Here is a 20,502-nt window from a genome sequence, read left to right on the forward strand (position 1 = left end):
TTCGTAACGGTATTTAGTTTGTCCTGTAACTTTTAAAAATTATAAATATATATTATACGTGCATAGCCTGATGTCCCCCCCCCCACTCCGAAATGAAATTCCCCCTCGCAGTGGTGGTGAGGAATTTATTGACTGATTTTTTGCTTTGATTTTGTGATCATTTAGGTGATATTTTAATACCAAGCCATCATTTGCCCCAGTTCAGCCAATGGGGTTCTTCTATAAAACAAAACAAAACAAAAATAATACAAACGACAATCCCCAAATTCCATGAGCATGGCTAAAGAAAATTTTGATTTTAAAACCCCCTCCGAAATTAGTGATAGAGCCCTCTTTTCAATAAAAGACTATCCATTCTTCAGTCACCATATTCTTTAAGCGTAGCCAAGAGGGGTTTTAAGTTAAACTACTCAAAATTTCATGAGCGTAGCCAAAGAGATTTTGATTTTAAACCCCCTTCAGTGGGTTTGATGCCAAAAAATACCTCTTCAATATTTAAAAAAAAAAAGCAAATTACACACTAAAACTTTTATAAGCGTAGCCAAGACAAGGGGGGTTTTGAGTTTTAACCCCCCCCCTACCAGGGGGATTTGCAGTTAAATCCCCCTTTTCTATAAAACAAAAAAATGTAAACGACAATCCCCAAATTCCAAGAGCATAGCTAAGGATTTTAAAACCGCCTCCGAAATTAAAGATAAAACCCCCTCTTCAATAAAACACTATCCATTCATCAGTCACCAGATTCTATGAGCTTAGCCAAGAGGGGATTTGCGTTTAAATATTATAAATATATATATATATATAAGTAAAGTCCCCCTTTCAGATGATGTAAAGGTCATCTGTTTCAGTGGCCTACGGTTAACGAGGGTGTCATGTGGCCAGCACAACGACCAACCGCCTTTACTTTTCCCCAACTAATGTCAGGTACCCATTAGGGCTGGGTGGACTCAGAGGCGCCCAAGGATTCCGAAATAAAAATCCCAGTCTTCACCAGGATTCGAACCCGAGACCCCCGGTTCAGAAGCCAAGCGCTTTACCGCTCAGCCGCCGCGCCTCCATATATATATATATTGGCGGGGGAGGGAGAAAAAATTCCCCCAAATCCCCCGGAAAAAAATCCTGGCTACGCCCATGATATATTAATTCAATAAATCGTAAATGTGGCTTTCAAATTCTGTCAATTTTCCCGTCAGTGCTACGTGTTAAGTCTCTTCAAAATCAAAATCAATTCTTCCAGGGCCAAGAAAAAAAAATCTTTTTATTTAAAAAAAAACATTGACTTTTCAGTACATAAAGAAGTGTAGAAGCTTAAAATAAAACTTTTTTTAAATGTTAAGATTATAATATGAGTCAGATTCCTGGAAGAGACTAAATAAACTGAAAACTTGGGATGCCCTTGAATCTATCCATACCTGATGAGAATCTTACATCCGAGAGAGAAAATTAACCAAGAACTATGAAATTATGGAGATTCATTAATAGTTTTATCTGCTACACAATTCTCCAACCTATTCTCATCTTCTCTCTCCCTCCCTCACCCTTCTCTCTCTCTCTTAAATCTTTCTTTTTTCTCTCTCTATCTCTCTTTCTCTCTCTATCTCTCTTTCTTTCTCAATCTATCTGCTCGTTATCTAGTGGCGGACTGAAAGGGTTCATGTGTGTGCGGCCTACTGATACACACGACTCAGGCCAATCACACAGGTCAACGAGTCAACGGCTGTCGATAGACAAAAGGCAGTGCTGCTAGTTCACGCAAGTATGACCTGTGTTGTGGTCATGTGATCAAGAGCCTTCAGGGTCGAGAGACAGTGTGTTTAAAAGGACAGTCGAGTCCAGGACAGCAAGGCAGTAAGGACTTGTGGTACCTTTGAGTCCTCGAGAATGTAGCTGTACGAGCTAGAGAGACTAGTAATGTTTAGTTAGGCAGTTCTGTTAAGTACAAGAAAGCATTTGAATTTGATGTAGCCAATTATGTTGAATTGGCTGTCGATGTATTTGTAATTAAACCGCCACTTTGTTACTTGAAGCTCTTGTTGTCAAGTTTTGTGTTAGATGTGCTGTGTTGTGTTGTTAAGTAGTGTTTGCAGAAGGCCTGATTGAGAAGATCGTAACACTATCATTCAGAGCATAGAAAAAATGTTTTGAAATTGGGCAAATGCTTTTCTTATATTTCAAAATTCTATTTAAAGACCGCATCAAACCAAGAGATTAGAGACAGGGTTACTGCAGCGATTGGACTCCACGATGACGTGCTAACTTTCGTCAAAAAAAAAAAAAACAAACGCAAGATTAAAATTATGGCCATATTACAAGATATTCGGGGCTTGCAAAGACCTTCAGGGAACAGTACCAGGAAAAAGAAGAAGAGGAAGACAGAGAAAGCGATGGGAGGACAACATTAAAGAATTAAAACATTGAAAGAGGTTCTAAGGCAAAAGACAGAGAGGAATGGAGAAAGACGGTCGACGAGTCTTGCATGGAGCCCTAACGGTCCAATAGATTAAGGGATAGGTAAAGGTAAAAAAATGAGAAAAAAAAAAGCCTTCTTACAACCCGAAGTCATGACTTAAAAGAGACTCCTTGTATAGACGTTTCCATCTTCAGAAAGGTCTGCTGATATGAGATATTAATACTTGGGCAGGCATTAAACGAAGTGTCAGAAATGGAGATGTAATGAAAGGCTTTCTTACTCGTTCTGTAAAGTCTACTCAGTCTTTATTTATACTCATGTTTTTTTCTTGAAAATCCCAGGTGAAATGTCAATTGACGTGTGGGATGTCACTTCTAAATGTCATCAGAGCTTGAGGTCGAATGCTATGATTAGTCCTTGGGCTCTGTTACATGCTACTTTATGTGTTGTACGTATTTCGCATGTTCCTATAGGATTCATATAGGACAAATATCTAGGCGTTATCATCAACAACAAGCTTTCATGGGAAGACCACCTTGGAACTCTGACAAAGAAAACAGCCCAGCGACTCTATTGTTCTATACAAACTCAATAGCTTTAAACTAAACAAGAAGATCCTTGAGACTATTTACGGCGCAACTATACAAAATCTTCTAACGTACGGAATAACTTGTTGGCAAGGCAACGCCTGATCTAAACTGTTGCGACGTCTAGAAAAAGTCATAAAAAAAGCATAAAAAATTACATTCACAACATTACCACATTTAAAGGAACTTTTTGAACAAAAGTGCCTAAGAAAAATCGGAAAAATCTTGGAAGACAACGGCAACCCGCTCCATCAGAATAACGTCAGGTCGTCGCGAAGTGGGCGACTGCTTTCAATCAAAACAAGAACGGAGCAGTACAAAACTCGTTCGTACCTCACTCGGTCAGACTCTATCACCGCCACTCATTGATCAGAGAACATGAAATACACCAAGATACCTGTGTGTAGTCGCTGAATGAACTCTTTATGTTGTGTCTGTTGTATTTATGTGTATGTTTCTGTTGTCTTGTCTGTATATGAGAAAAGAGTCCTTGTAATCACAACAAATTTCCGTAAGGATTAATAAAGCAGTCTTAGTCTTAGTCTTAGTCAAACCCAAACCCCTCACAAGTGGGCTGGAAAGTCGGTGGGTTCAAACTAGGGGGACCATCGAGATGTTTACAAAGGACCAGAATGTTTTTAAACATTTAAATGTATACCTTTCATGGTGATAAAATGTTTTATTATTGATGCTAATTTCTTTTTTTTTCTTTATAAATGTTCAACATTCTTGCGTATTTGAGAACCAAAGGACAACTCTTCCTTAAGACAGGCGCAGACTACGAAAAGAAATAATAAATAGACCTCTGTCGACAATTACTATTCAGTATCTAATATGGCAAAGTATGCAGGTCGTAAGAGGTTGTTTTTCTTCATAGTCACGTAAAATACTGCACAAATCCTTAGTCTTACTAATCGAAGACACTGCCAATGCTATAATGTATTTTCTTGTTGCTAAAATAATGTTTACAGCTTCATACAGTTTTAATGAACATGGGAGACTTAGAAATGGTTGACTCAAAAAGATAACAAAAAAAAAAAAACTGGAATTTTCCTGGAAATTCTCCATTCCCCCAGACGCTTTGTTTCAAACTTAAAATCAATAAATCGAAGACTGAAAATCGATTTTCATTTCTTATTGTACACAAACAATAACATATACTTATTATTCGAAATTTAGAATGTAGATTTAACGTTATTGTCTTGAGTCTAGACGACGGGTTTGAGTTTGTAAGATCTCTTTTTACAAAAGCACTCAAAAAGCAGGTAGCACTCAGCAATCAACGTATTGTTCACATTCTGTGAGATGAGATGCGCGCATTCTCCTGCGTCAAGTGCCAAAAGTCTAAATCCCAAATTGTGGGAAGCGTTGTCGAGAGGTCAAGTGCGCTTGAACTTTAGGCGCTCAGTAAACACAACTCTGCCCGAGTCGGGTGTCGAACCTCGAGCCCCCTTCTAGGTAGCCAAGTTCAAGCGTACTTGGCCTCTCGACCACGCTTCCCACAATGTGTTAATTGGAATCAAAACGCAAAAGGAATCGAAAATGAAGGAGCAGAGAATGAGTTAGATAAGAATGAACTGTAGCTAGAATCCTGTGAAATAAAAATAAATTTAAAAATGTAGTATAATACTTAGTATTCTCTCGCAAGTACTAGAGATTTACCAACGTTACTATGACAGCATTTATGAATGAACAGGCTCAACGCTTTAAGACGACAAAGATTTAGAGTCTAGTTCAAAATACGTAGAGGCTTCACTAACATATGAAATAACGTTGACAGCATGAGTTTATCTGAACGTTAGTATATTCAATTACCTTCAAGCAAGTGGACTTGATGCTCTGTTGTGCTTCTTGCCAGCTCTAAGATTCGGGCAGTCAAACTAGGCAGAGACGTGGGTAGCGGGGCGCGGGGCTCTGGGCGAGTGTCATATGCGGGGCCCTGAGCATATATATACCGTACCACATCACGCCATCGGGTTCTAGCACTGTAGGCCTTATTTTTGCTACTAAACATAGTACCTTACGTTATAACTGTACTATAGGCATTGTACTAAATACATACTGTATTGTAATTGTTCTGTATGAAAGATTTCGCGATTTAAGGTTAATAAACGAAACTAATGATTCAAAAACATTTCTGCTAAGCTGTAGTTGGAAAGCATTAATTACGTAGGAGAACCAGAACACTTGCAATAACCAAATAGTTGCTTGGACGGTCACAGACGGATTCAGACATGGGACTTTCCTGGATATTGCGCTTTGCACTAATATATTTATGTATCTTCTCTCCAGATGAGTGGTCAGAGAATAGAGAAGCCGAATTGATGTTCTTTAAGAACAAGGTAAAGCTACAGTTGTACCTTGACTTTACCATGGGTTTTCAAGATAAATAATGAAAATAATACTCCCATTTTTTTTAAACGACGGGTTTTCCAACGAATGCCCGATGTATATCAGGACCTACTTGCGGAATCAGAAACTCCATTAGTAGCGAACCATGTTGGGAATTGCTACCTTAGAGCACGTGAAGGGAAGCGGGCAGTGAGTTTTAAGGTGGCCCTGTCCCAGTGCAAGGGCCGCCCTAATGCCGCACACGAACCAGTTTTCTCTCTCTCTCATTTTCTTGTCCATATCGTCTCTGGTGCAGAACACGACAGTCATACTGAATTTGGTCTACTGTCTCTTAGTCCTCGATACAGTGGCGGCACCGTGTGTCGTGGTTTTCTAGAAACTGTCTTAAGTAAGCACCAATTGGACAGTGACCGACTCCGAACTGAACTAGGACGGCCTGTTCCGCACGATAAGGTTGCCTTGCCACCACGCACCCTTTCTGTCTGATCTGCTCAGCTGCCCGTGGAGCTCACCACTATTGGACTGGGTTTCCAAGTTATTAAGAAAGGATTATTTGACCTTGTAAGTAAAGTAAAGTTCCCCTTTCAGACCATGCAGATGATGTGAGGGTCATCTGTTTCTTGGGCCAAGCCGCCTTTGCTTACTCCAACTAAGGTCAGGTAACAAGCCGCCTTTGCTTACTCCAACTTAGGTCATGTAACCGTTGGGGTTCGGTGGACTCAGGGCGCCCAAGGGATCCCAAATTTCATAATAATTTTTTTTTTTTTGGCTCAATTCGTATATTGAAAACGTAACATTGGATGAAAAAGAATTGTTTTCATTCGGCCAGCGAGGTATGTTTATGTCTTATGATATAGTGGCGATTGCTATCCTAATTTTTTTTTTTTTTTTTATATAAATAAAATATTAAAAGTTATAGTGGTTTTCAATAGAAATAAACTGCATTCATAAAAATTAAATTTTATTACAATAAATACCAAAAAAAATTTTTTTATTTTTAAATTTTTAAAATTAGTAATTTAAAAACAATTTTTAGTAATATTATGTCATTTAGACTATTCACTGTAAAAAAAAAAAAGATTTATTATCAAATAAAATGCAAACTTTTCTATAGACTTCTCTATGTCATTGTACTAAGGAAATAAAAATCCGACAGGTCATGCCTTCAAAGGTAGATAACTATTGGAAAGGACAAGATAGTATGTGGTAACAAGACAGTATGTGGTAGCAAGACAGTATGTGGTAACAAGACAGTATGTGGTAACAAGACAGTATGTGGTAACAAGATAGTATATGGTAGCAAGACAGTTTGTGGTAACAAGACAGTATGTGGTAACAAGACAGTTTGTGGTAACAAGACAGTATGTGGTAACAAGACAGTATGTGGTAACAAGATAGTATATGGTAGCAAGACAGTATGTGGTAACAAGACAGTATGTGGTAACAAGACAGTTTGTGGTAACAAGACAGTATGTGGTAACAAGATAGTATATGGTAGCAAGACAGTATGTGGTAACAAGACAGTATGTGGTAACAAGACAGTATGTGGTAACAAGACAGTATGTGGTAGCAAGACAGTATGTGGTAACAAGACAGTATGTGGTAACAAGACAGTATGTGGTAGCAAGACAGTATGTGGTAACAAGACAGTATGTGGTAACAAGACAGTATGTGGTAACAAGACAGTATGTGGTAACAAGACAGTATGTGGTAGCAAGACAGTATGTGGTAACAAGACAGTATGTGGTAACAAGACAGTATGTGGTAGCCAGACAGTATATGGTAACAAGACAGTATGTGGTAGCAAGACAGTATGTGGTAACAAGACAGTATGTGGTAAAAAGACAGTATGTGGTAACAAGACAGTATGTGGTAGCAAGACAGTATGTGGTAACAAGACAGTATGTGGTAACAAGACATTATGTGGTAACAAGACAGTATGTGGTAACAAGACAGTATGTGGTAGCAATTTGTTTGTAGCAAGTTGTTATAAGTGGAATATAAGAGGTTAAAGCTATTGATAAAATAAATTGATGTGAAGTCAAGTGGTGGACCACTCGATCTGAACGTATTTTAAGTGAAACTAGACAATTATTATATTTAATATCTTAATGGAAGTTGGCTTTATGTCATGTAAATAAACATCAAATTACATCATATACGCAAGTATTTCCTGGTTCCTGAATTTGTTGTTAGTCCAGTATTGTAATGATGTGTACGAATGACACGCCTACGAGTAATATGCCTACAAGCATTCTACAGCTAAATCATTAATGTCATGATTATCACTACATCATTGACTACAGCCTTAGCCGTATTGCTGCATTGTCTTGCACCAAATCTTTGTCAGGACTCATTAGCCCCAGTTTAGGGTGAGTCTTTTTTAATACTGGTGTGGATATCTTCAATTTGGATTGGATTCGTATTTCTAGTTTTAGTTTAGACGTTAGAGTTTTGTTGTTTATTTCTTATAGGGAAAGGAAGCGTGGTCGAGAGGCTAACTGCTCTTGAACTTGGCTTGGCTAGGCTGCCTAGAAGGGGGCTCGAGGTTCGACACCCGACTCGGGCAGAGTTGTGTTTACTGAGCGCCTAAAGGCAGCAACTCCTAGATACCCCCACTGGTCCACAAATGAGATTGGATCAAAAGCGCTCTGAGCATGCTATAAGCATGAAAGTAGCGCTATATAAAAGCTATAATAATAATAGGGGCCAGTGTTGGCGTTGTATTTCTGGTTTTGAATTATCATTGCCAGTGATGGCGTTTCATTGTCAACTCAGAAGTGTGTCAGTTTTGAGTCTCATTGTTAATGTTGACGTTTAATTAATTGACGGCTAAAAGGACGTTTTGCAAACTTCCTTCTTTCACATCTTTATCTCATCAGCTTGAAAATGTGATGCCAGAGGGGGGGGGGGGCAGTCAGATAAAATTCGGGTGGCAGAACACAGTGCCATAATTCTAAACTGCAGAAAGGCCTATACTGAAGTGTGCGATTTAACTAACGCACATCTGTATTGTGCTTAATTTTCGTAGACTCATCTAGCTGTTTAGCACCATGTCTTGAAATCGACATCTGTCGGACAAAAAGTCCTCAGCAGAAGGATTGCACGAGACTCACCAAAACTTGGACCACTATGGCTTCAAAAAAGATTGATAGATGTGTGTTATCTAAACGTTGGCTAATACATATAGCAATGTTATCCTTTGCTTAAATGTTTTGAAATGAGTCCTGTTGCAGACAACTTTTAAAGAAAACAATATAAATAAAGCAATAATTTACGATACCAAGCTGTAATAAATTATTTGTTTAAACATCGGTAAAAAATGTAATTTTGTTTTTGTAACTTAACACATTTTGAAATATGAATACATAACTTGAATACAGATACAACAAAAGTTCTTGTCCTTCAAAAAAAAAATCAACCCAAGCACTACTGGCCCTAACACGACGTACTGCTACTGATAAGCCCGTTTTGCAAGTTCAGAATAGGCCCTTGATGGAGTTTCTTGAACACTCTATCTGTGACAGTGAGTTGGTAAGTGTTTTTTAACTTCTGGAAATTTGTTTGCACACCACCATGCAGAAAAGCCTCAAATTTTGCTGGCTGCAAGTTTTTCACCAATTCACCAATTGATGCGTTTCGCGATTTCACTGACTTTTGACTTGATTTCTTTTTCTTCTTCTCTTCACTAATGATTTCTTTCATTGACCTGGTCATTTCAAACAAATCTTTTAATTCAGAGGTATCTTTTAGTCTGACAGTTTTTTCCAAATTGGCCGTCTCTTTCATTAAATGTGCCAGATTTTTTTCAGACTGCTCGGTTTCAGGATTGTTGACATTTTCTTCCACATCTTGCATGATGAGACTGCAAGTGTTAATCATATCTTCAGTAACCTTAGGCTTCACTTCTTGTATGACATCCTCGTGTATTGTTTGAGCCAACTTGAAAAGAGAATGGTCGTATCGCTTGCCATTAAGTTTATTTTCTATAACCTGAAGAAGAACTTTTCTTTGAGTTTCTAATATACTTTCATCACGTGTAAGGTTTTCAAATATTACCGCTCTATAGCTAGATTCTTTTAAAATCTCACCAAACGGCCCAGCTTGTTTCCTGCACCAGTTCTCAAATTCAGCTTTAGAATTCCCTTCTTTAACAAAAGTGTCTCCGTTAGTTAGGACAACTATGGCATGATTCCGAATAAAATCCTGTCCCAGTTTATCTTTTAAGAAAGCAATCGTTTCCTCTTCCTCTTGTGTGAATCTAGTTCCATATTTGTAGACGAGCAGCAGAGCGTGATAGCCCCCTGGGTGAGCTGCTATGGCGCAATCTAATATGTGTGTCAGCCAGGCGTCTTTGTTTTTCCCAGTGTCGCAAACTCCAGGGACGTCGACAACTGTGACAATTCTACCTTCGATTTTACCGACGTTAAAGTCGACCCCATTTGTGACGGACTCCATGTTCCCACAGCTGGTGAATAATTTTCGTCCTAAAATAGCATTTCCGGTCGCGCTTTTGCCATGTCCTGTTTTGCCGACCAGAAGTAGGTCTAGGTATATAAATTTTTCTGCCATACCTGAGGAAGAGACCATTGATAAAAGGGATTATGACAAAAAAAGTCACAAGAAAAGGAAATTATCCATTTTTATTTTTATTTAAGAATCACGTGATTTAAAAATCTAGTTGTCTAATTTAATATATTCAAAATTATATTACCAGTAAATCGATTAATATTGTTGATTAGACAAAGTCTAGAAGTACTGAGATCGCGATGCGACTAACATACATTTTATAATAATTGTATTCACTTGACCTTTAGAGAGGTGGTTGGCTACCCAGAACTCACGGGCCGCATGGGTCTAGCCGTGGGTTTCCATGCGGCCCTAAAAAAACGCACAAAATACAAAATATATTACCTAAGCGCTTAAATTGTTTTAAAAAAGATTAACATATTTATAAAAGAAATATTATTAGATAAAAATATATATTTATTCATTAGTCACTGATACTAATTCGTAATTGTTATAAGGATAAACAATTATACTAACTCACTATCATTATCCACAATCTTCGCCGTTGATTTGTTCCCAGGCCATATATTGTTTATTTTACTATGGACCACTCCTTTTGTATTTACTTATTATTTATTTATAACATTATAACTTTAAAAGAGTTAAACGATTTCCATACATCCCATTTCATTACATCCCTCAAATGCTCACATAATACTTTGGTCTTACCGCCCCCCTCCTTATTTTTTCACACTTTTAATAATACTGCCCGCATTTCAACAAACCTTCATTTCGCCAGTGTGTTCTACACGTTACGCCTAACTGAAACGACCCGCTTCCATTGGCCCTCCCAAACACAATCATATCTGGCCTGAGGACTTGATATCCATTTTTATCTCCCCTCTCTTTTTCGCCTTCTTTTTTTCGAATAGCGACTTACGGAGTTAGAATTTTGGGACCATCGAGACCATTGAGCGAGCAGACCAGACGACCAGCAGCCACCCAACAAGTGCGCAAAGCTTCAGATAGTCTATGGATAACAACTAAGTCTTTCGATAGTTTTAGTAACTAAAATTCAACTGACCGTAAATTGTATTGAAACCTGTTCGGTTAAATAATTTGCGAAGTGGAAAACAAAAATAGCGATATAAAAATGTAGTACGAAATGAAATATTTAGTTGAATTTAAATTTCTAAGATCTATACAAATAGTGGAAATGTTTACTTGAGGTCTTGACCTGGTATCTGTTAATTATAAATACGTTTAGTTATTTAATTAAGCAGACATAAATTACTTACAGGCTTAACTGGCTAATCCACTTATTATTTTAACGTCAGTCTTAACGAATCCATTGTCTATATAACGCATCTATTTTTTTTATTATTGTATGCCACATATAATAGCCCACTTTTTTTTACCTTATTAAATGCAATCGGGGAGTTAACTATTATCTGGTTAGTCCGTAATAAATACGACAGCAGATCTTTACATGATATTATGTCCAAACAAGTTTGCTACATGCGAACTCACTGAGACGTGGTGACCTATTAGCGTGTCGCAGAGACACGTCTTTTGTTGTTTAGATCTGGGACAGTAGGCTTTTGAAAAATAAAAAAAACAGCAACGACATAAAAAAATGGCTAATTCGCGCTGTTGAACTACAATTACAATGACTGGTTCACTAAATGTGTTTACAAATTTCAAGACTCTAAACCAGTATTTCCCAAACTGTGTTCCCCGGAACCTTAGTGTTCTACTAGGCCTGAATAAATTTTCCATGAACTACTGGAATAATCAACGGGTAGGAAACCACATGAATTAACTTCTCTAAAAAAAATTTGTAAAAATGTTCAGCTAAATACCCAGAATGGCAAAGTGTTCCGTTAAGAAAAAAGTTTGGGAAACACTGCTCTAAACGATGGCACATTAAAACCGCATTACTAGCTCGAAACATTCGTAAAAAAGTATTTCTAATACTTCTAAGACGTGTAAACAGTTAGCACAACTAAACACTGATTTAGTCAAAGTTTTATTTTCATTACTAAATGTGGAAATAGAGAACAAGCATGGCTATAAAATGAAACATATATGTCGTTAGCCTACCTTGATGAGGACGTAGGTCATGTGTAACCACAACGAAAACTGAAAAAATAATTTCTTAAAACTTATTTATATTCAAATTTCTTAAAACTAATTTATATTCACATTTGTTTTGACTATAAGTCACATTTCTCTTTGTAAATAATGGCACAGCTGGCCCGGAAAGTATCTGGCTAAACGAGTTATACTAAACGTAACTTTAACTTGCGTTTTCCGAGGAAAACTAAATTCCATACCAAATTTTTTTCCCGAATCTTTTGACATCGATACTTTAGATCAGGGGTTCTCAACCTGTGGGTCGCGACCCCCCTTGGGGTCGATTGACGATTTGCCAGGGGTCGCCTAAGATCATCAAAAATAAGGATTATTATTGTCTATTCTTCTATTGCTGTGTGTGTCTGGGGGGGGGGTGTCGCGGCAGAGTGGGAGATTGTAAAAAGGGGTCGCCGAGCTTAAAAGGTTGAGAACCGCTGCTTTAGATAGAGCTTCCAGCAGTTCTCGTCACGCAAGGACGAATCAGTAAATTAATCAAAATGTCGACCTTGCTTTGGTCTTGACAACATTGAAACCTCCTTACTTCTGTTGGTTTTTTTCCAGCCCTTTTAAATAGTTCAAGGACGTTTCTTCAAAGATTTTTTTCTTTAATATTTGAATAACAAAAGTAGTCTTACGGGCTATTTTATAGTGATAATAATCAATCAACATGTTGTCAATAAATCAATACTTTTCGGGTATAGTCTCCTAGCAACGTTTACGGCCTCAAGATGGCGTTACATTGTTCATTATTTTCTTTTACTCTATTTTTTTTTAAATGTGTTCTGTATAGTATAAAGTACATTTCCAGCCAGACAGGTTCCATTGTAAAGCATGCACATGAACAAGAGAAGTGCGCTTCAGGTAACTTATAAATTTCGAATTATCATTGGGGACATTTAGGAACCTTCTTTTTTTTAATAAAATTAATTTTCTGTAAGCTATAATTTATTTGTAGTTTTTAATTAACTTGCTTGTTAAAGATAAAGCATTAACTTCTACGAAATTTGAAGTATTTAAGAATAAATTTTGTGTTTTTCTGTAACTCGACATCCTATTTTTCTCTGAAACGACAGATTAGTGACAGCAGGGCCGGATTTAAAGTAGGACAGGCAGGGTTATAGCCCCCGGGGACTCCACAAGAAAGGGGCCTCAACAAGAGAGCTAAAAATATATCTGAATTTCGACGTGTCAGAAACTTTAAGGTAATTTTTTTTTCTAACATTTATTTCGCATTTTAGGTATTGTAACCAGGTAGTACAGGTTGGGATTCAGAGTTTGCAAGGCGATCTAGCGCTCACGTGATTCACATGTACACATTCTTACTTAGCAAGCCCATTCCTGAAGAGTGAAACTTTGTTTCAGTCCCACAAGAAATATTTTTTTAATCCTGGCAATGTCAGAGAGGTCAGCTTCTTTCACCTTTCTTTTTCCTCTTAACTATAGTGATGCAGTTATTTACATTATTTGCAAGCGATCTCTGCAGGATGTACAGTCAGTCAGGGATTGGACGAATTCTAGATTTAAATCTTACTTTTATATTTTATTGCAAGAAATTATGAGAGGCAGAGCGTTGGATGCGTGGTCGAGAGGCTAAGTACGCTTGAACTTGGCTTGGCTGGGCTTTTTCTGAAGGGGACTCGAGGTTCAACACCCGACTCGAGCAGAGTTGTGTTTACTGAGCGCCTAAAGGCTGCACGGAAAACCTTCCTCACATACCCCCTCCCCCTGCCTAAGATCGGATCATAGCGCTCTGAGCTGCTCTGACTGAGCAAACTATAAGCATGAAAGTAGCGCCATATAAAAGCTATAATTTAATTTTTAATTTTATATTATAAAAAGAAAGAATTGAAAGCATTGTAATTTTCTAAATAACTTTTTAAAAAGGCTAGTGTAAAAACTTAAGTCACTAAGCTTTACCTCAGTTAGTCAGAAGTATTGGCCCTACATGGTAGTAGTATTACTATTAGATAAACAATTTAGAGAGAATAGTCATTAGTTTAACTTGAATATATTTTATATGAATTTTTTTCTTTCTTCAGAATGGAACACTGCACACAGATAAATCTATTGTTGATTGGTAAAAGTGGCAACGGAAAAAGTGCCACCGGAAACTCCATACTACGAAGAAAATGCTTTCGAACTAGTGGAAGCGCGTTATCAGTAACAAACAAAGTTGACGTTGAGGTCGGAAAATTTGTCGGTGTGAAATTAAAAGTTGTCGACGCCCCTGGTGTGTGCGATAACTCTCTAGAGAGCAAAGAAGGAGCTGAGTTAGTCGTCAACTGTTTGCAGCAAGCTATCTATCTTTGCCCGGATGGATATAATGCATTTGCTCTGGTTGTGAAGTTCGGAAGTAGATTTACGGGAGAAGAACTAGCGACGCTGAGTTTCCTAAAACAAGTTTTCGGCGAAAATTTCGTCAGGGATCATTGCATTTTGATACTGTCTGGTGGCGACATCTTTGAATACGAGGTCAAATCTGAAGGAGAACGTCTTAAGGACTGGTGCTCCAGACAGACAGGAACATTTAAACAACTTCTTGACGAGTGTGGCAACAGAATTGTTCTATTTGACAATTTTACCAAAGACAGTTACGTTAAACGTAAGCAAATCTTGAAATTACTTAAAGAAATTGCCCAACTTGGCAGTCGAGGAGAGAGATACACTGATATGAATTTCAGAAATGCTAGACATTCAAGAGAAAAACTTAAACAAGAAAATAAATTTGCCTCAGTTAAGGAAGAAAGTTTTATTGAGACCAGCTATCTATTAGACAAATTAGAAAAAGTTCAATCTTCTGATGACCACAAGATGAAAATTTCTCCCCTAGAAAAAATCTTACAAAAAGATTCCCAACTACTAAAAGCCTTGAAAGAAAGTGATGGTGACACAGGCACAATGGAAGAATTGATCCAAAGACTAAAATCTATTGGAGCCATTGCAAATGATGAGAAGTCCAAAAGTATTAGGCTCGCTGCAGAAGAAGAGAAAGTTAGAAGACAAAAAGAAGAGCTCCAAGCAGAGAAATTAAAATTGGAGCAGCAGAGAAAAGAAATGGAGCGAATGACAGACATTGAGAGACAGAAAGCCATTATTGAGGAAGAGAAACACAGACTGGAGATTGACAAAATGCGCAAACTGCAAGAAGAACGTGAAGCCAGATTAAGGAAGGAAGCGCTGGAGGCTAAAGAAGCTCAGGCCCGAAAATTGGAGCAAGAAGAAGAGCGCCATCGAGAGAACAGAGAAAGCGATATGCTGACAAACGCCGCAGACTTTGCTTCAAGTTTTGTCCCTTATGCGAAACCTTTGTTTAGCGTTGGTAAAGGTATTTACAACTGGTGGTATGGAAAATAATACATCTTACAAAAAAAAAAAAAAAAAAAAAGCAGAAAAAGAAAGTTTTTTTAATGTACTTTTTTTTTGTAAATATATCTTATTGTTGTGGCTTATAATTATTATTCTTAAAATCTAGATACATTTTTGTGCTTAGATAATTCCAGAAACATTAAATAAGCAAAAATTAGTATACGTAATTAGCCTACCAATTTTTAAACATGTTTGCTATTTCAATGTAAACATTTTCCTTGTCGCACTTTTTGTATATATCGGCATCTAATTATAACCAAAAATATGTTCTTATCCCTTTGTATGTTATATATGTCAAATTTAACATGGATTCCAGACTGAAGTTTGGCAAATATTAAAATCTTACTTTGTTTAACCTCAGCTTGGGAGAAATGTGTTGGTTCGTCGCTTAGATGGGCAAATAAAAAAAGAACAGGTGAATTTAATTGAGACAAATCTTTATAGAAGACCTAACATTGAACTGCAACGTTACAAACTGTAGGCAGTTTATACCAATAGCCTGTTGCCATGTCAGAGGTCTGTACGACGTAGCAACGAGCGATTGGTCTAAACTGCCCACAAGGTTGTGACGTTGCAGGCTTGTGTTCAGGTCTTCTATAACAAATGGTCTTGATTTAATACTGTGTTTAATAAACAACGAGTGGCTGAGTGGTAAAGAGTTTGGCTTCCAAACTTAGGGTCAAGGGTTCGAATCTTGGTAAAGAATGGGATTTTGAATTTCGGGATCTTTTGGCGCCTCTGAGTCCACCCAGCACTACAGGAGACCTGACATTAGTTGGGGGAAAATAAAGGCGGCTAGTCGTTGTGCTGGCCACATGACACCCTCGTTAAAGGTGGGCCACAGAAACAGATGCTTTTTACATCAACTGCACATGTTACTTTAAAATAACATTTCAATGTATCTTTACTTCATAACTAGTCCAGCAATAAAGGGGCATTGAATTATTGGGGATTAAATAAGTAGGAACATACATAATGTATAGTCTCTAGTTATCCTGTGCGAATGTTTCTAGATACATGCACATGTTACGAGTTTATTGGCACTTCATTATTTATTTATTTATTTTTTGCTTATTGTAATTAAGATAATTGACGATTTTCAGGATAACAAATTTTGGATCTGTATTTGTTAAAACATAGTTTAATATAATGAATGGACTTTTACAATGTAGATTGACGATATTCCTTAAATAGAGCATTGAGTGAATGTTATATTCAAATTTGTAAAACCTAACAAACATTTTACTTAGATTGTATGTATTACAAAAAAAAGGTCTTTTTCAGTTCGTACTACAGAATAGAAATATTATATTTTACTTTAAATCTATTTAATTTACTTAATAAAATAGTTTTGATCTCTAGTATTTGGCTATCTCTTTACTGAATAATTATGTCATCTGGATATCTTGGACGGGCCTGCCATTGAAAGAGATTCCATCCAAGGTTGAAGACAGAAATGAGTGAAGAAAGACGATCAACTAATCTTACATGGTGCCCAACGGTCAAACAGACTAAGGGGATGGTAAAGGATGTCTTGAAAGTATGCATGGATCAGATATTTAGATCCTTGTCTAGCCACTCTAAAAGAAAAGAAACTCTAGAAAACTGAACAAACAAATAGGAAGAATTAAAAGTGAAACTAAGCTTGCAGAGTTGTTTGCCCTTATGCCTCGTTCTATCATTGTAAATCGTTTATCTCTGAAGCATCACTAATCTCTTTCTAACCTCTAAATCTACGGTCCGACATATGATATACCATTATTGCTAATTAAATTAATAAATTTAAATTAAATATTGAATTTGCATTTTAATACAAAATGTAGTTTCTAAATTACCAGAAAATCTAAAATTTTCAAATGCAGAGTAAAAATTAAAACAGTCATTCTTTAAAAAAAAATATAATTTCACGAATGCTATAACCAAGTCAAATATGTATATATATGAAACAAGAAAAAGCGGTAGTGTGAAATTTGAACATGAAGAAACATATACGCATATAAAATGATAAAATGTTGAAATTTGAGTGAGTTTTTGAAACAACTAGACAAAATGTCCAAGTCACCATTTCAAAAGATCAAGTTGTTAACCAAATGACAAAAGTTACTTTGAGTCACAAGTGAATGAAGCTAGAAATCTGATTCTAAACTGCTGAACTGAAAAGAAAAATCGTTGTTTTAATTTTATTTCTGTATTCTGTACACCCTATAAACGAAAAAAAAAAACTTGCTATGTATCATTTTATCTCAACGCTTGAAAATCTCCACAATAATGTATTAACTTTGCATGAAAATACGGTAAACACTTTGTTATTCTGAGGTATGTCTGATGTATGAATACAATACGATTATATTTTTGAATGCCATTCAAGCTATAAATAAATCAATCAATCAATACTCAAACAAGCGCACACGTTGTTAGCCTATCTCTCCAAGTCTCTGACTGAACATGTTTCATTGTAAACAATATTTAAGATTTTTATTCAATGTTCAGGTTATATTTAGATGTAGATTGAAAGCATATAAACTGGGACCACAACTGAGTTAGATATCTAAAACGTAAATAGCCTGTACTAGCATGTGTATTCATGATGTACGGAGTATAACAGTATATGCATTTAAATAGTCTCTTAATTCTTGAATGACGTTAGTTTGGGTACTGTAAATGCGATTGGTCGTTGTGCTGGTCACATGATAGTGATGATACCCACAGAAGCAGATGACTTTTACATCATATGCCCTATAGACCACAAGGTGTGAAAGGTGAATTTACTTACTGATGAGGACAGACGTAGAAAGAGAAGAAAATCTAACTTTACCACTGGCTGAAAAATGATTATGTCTGCTCTAGTGTGGCAAAGTATGTAGGTCGCAGCTTGGGCAGCATAATCACGGGAAATACTGCATTCTTGTTAATCTTGGAATTCGAAGACTAGTTTTTTTATTATCAATTTGTATTTTCGAATTCCGGTGTTAAATCCTTACACAAACTATGCACCTATGCATGACGCGTAGGACGTAATCATCTTCTTTTTTCTGTATTATATAAGATAAGATGTACCTCTAATTTGTGGTAATATATTCTTGAATTCTTAAATTCTTCATTTATCATACGACCTTACCCTAAAGGCCTGGGATGTAAGCTCAAATACTTCACGTTGCAGTCTACGTCTAGTTGTTGTTGACAACTTCATAATACGAGGGGGGGGGGGTGAAGCTAGGGGAGGTGTGCTCCTGTTTGGTTGGTTGTATCAGAGCACTGCGCTACTGGATATCGGGACAGTGGGACACTTCGTGGCGCTGCAGCACTTTGGTAGTGCACTGGCTCGTGAAGATGTCCTCTTGCTGCACGCTGAGAGCGTCTGCAGTGTGTGACTAATGAAACTTGGACGGTGATTCCCAAGCAGCCAGAGTCCGCCAACGTTCAAAAGTTAACAAGATCAACGATCGATCTTCTCGCACGTATGTTGCCATGAACAATTTTAAATCCATCAATTATACGGCCCGCTTTATAAAGCGAAATCGTGGTAAACAAAATGTTCTAACCCTCAAATTCTATTAACGCCCTTTATTTTGTCTTTTTCATCCTCCAATCTAACGGCCCTCAAACCCTTATTATTGAGAATGCACAAACACATCTTAGGCCCAACAGTTGTAGTCTTCACACACTATTTGTAATGACCACCCCTCCCCCCACAATACACTTCTTCGGCCCTTGTATATTCAGTGGAACAGCCAGTATTAAAATAATACCTCTATTAGCAACTTAGTCCAGCCAGTATTAAAATAATACCTCTATTCGCAACTTAGTCCAGCCAGTACTACAATAATACCTCTATTCGCAACTTAGTCCAGCCAGTACTACAATAATACCTCTATTCGAAACTTAGTCCAGCCAGTACTACAATAATACCTCTATTCGCAACTTAGTCCAGCCAGTACTACAATAATACCTCTATTCACAACTTAGTCCAGCCAGTACTACAATAATACCTCTATTCACAACTTAGTCCAGCTAGTACTACAATAATACATCTATTCGCAACTTAGTCCAGCCAGTACTACAATAATACCTCTATTTGCAACTTAGTTCAGCCAGTACTACAATAATACCTCTATTCACAACTTAGTTCAGTTAGTACTACAATAATACCTCTATTCGCAACTTAGTCCAGGCAGTACTACAATAATACCTCTATTCACAACTTAGTCCAGCCAGTACTACAATAATACCTCTATTCACAACTTAGTCCAGCTAGTACTACAATAATACATCTATTCGCAACTTAGTCCAGCCAGTACTACAATAATACCTCTATTTGCAACTTAGTTCAGCCAGTACTACAATAATACCTCTATTCACAACTTAGTCCAGCCAGTACTACAATAATACCTCTATTCACAACTTAGTCCAACCAGTATTACAATAATACCTCTATTCACAACTTAGTCCAGCCAGTACTTCAATAATACCTCTATTCATAACTTAGTCCAGCCAGTACTACAATAATACATCTATTCGCAACTTAGTCCAGCCAGTACTACAATAATACCTCTATTTGCAACTTAGTTCAGCCAGTACTACAATAATACCTCTATTTGCAACTTAGTTCAGCCAGTACTACAATAATACCTCTATTTGCAACTTAGTTCAGCCAGTACTACAATAATACCTCTATTCGCAACTTAGTTCAGCCAGTAATACAATTATACCTGTATTTGCAACTTAGTTCAGCCAGTACTACAATAATACCTCTATTTGCAACTTAGTTCAGCCAGTACTACTATAATACCTCTATTTGCAACTTAGTTCAGCCAGTACTACAATAATACCTCTATTCACAACTTAGTCCAGTTAGTACTACAATAATACCTCTAATCGCAACTTAGTCCAGCCAGTACTACAATAATACCTCTTTTCACAACTTAGTCCAACCAGTATTACAATAATACCTCTATTCGCAACTTAGTCCAGCCAGTACTACAATAATACCTCTATTCACAACTTAGTCCAGCCAGTACAACAATAATATCTCTATTTACAACTTAGTCCAGCTAGTACTACAATAATACATCTATTCGCAACTTAGTCCAGCCAGTACTACAATAATACCTCTATTTGCAACTTAGTTCAGCCAGTACTACA

At 37.0% G+C, this 20,502-nt stretch overlaps 3 protein-coding genes across 3 annotated transcripts in view; 1 reads left to right on the forward strand and 2 right to left on the reverse strand.

Annotated features, from left to right (window-relative positions):
* LOC106070416 (GTPase IMAP family member 7-like) overlaps positions 1-20,502 on the reverse strand; it is a 374,699-nt gene that overhangs the window by 61,996 nt on the left and 292,201 nt on the right. The gene's annotated exons all lie outside the window — the stretch shown is intronic.
* On the reverse strand, positions 8,623-12,139 carry LOC106070426 (uncharacterized). The gene is made up of 2 exons (XM_013230333.2): positions 12,064-12,139; positions 8,623-9,923 (listed from the first exon to the last, which is right to left on the reverse strand). Exon 2 carries the CDS (start codon positions 9,919-9,921, stop codon positions 8,788-8,790), a length of 1,134 nt encoding a protein of 377 aa, XP_013085787.2. The 5' UTR covers positions 9,922-9,923; positions 12,064-12,139; the 3' UTR covers positions 8,623-8,787.
* Positions 12,397-15,772, forward strand: LOC106070425 (uncharacterized). Its single transcript, XM_056008110.1, has 3 exons — positions 12,397-12,855; positions 13,068-13,196; positions 14,034-15,772. Exon 3 carries the CDS (start codon positions 14,035-14,037, stop codon positions 15,346-15,348), a length of 1,314 nt encoding a protein of 437 aa, XP_055864085.1. The 5' UTR covers positions 12,397-12,855; positions 13,068-13,196; position 14,034; the 3' UTR covers positions 15,349-15,772.

This window comes from Biomphalaria glabrata, chromosome 13 (assembly GCF_947242115.1).
Source record: "Biomphalaria glabrata chromosome 13, xgBioGlab47.1, whole genome shotgun sequence".
In the NCBI taxonomy this organism is placed as follows: Eukaryota; Metazoa; Mollusca; class Gastropoda; family Planorbidae; genus Biomphalaria; species Biomphalaria glabrata.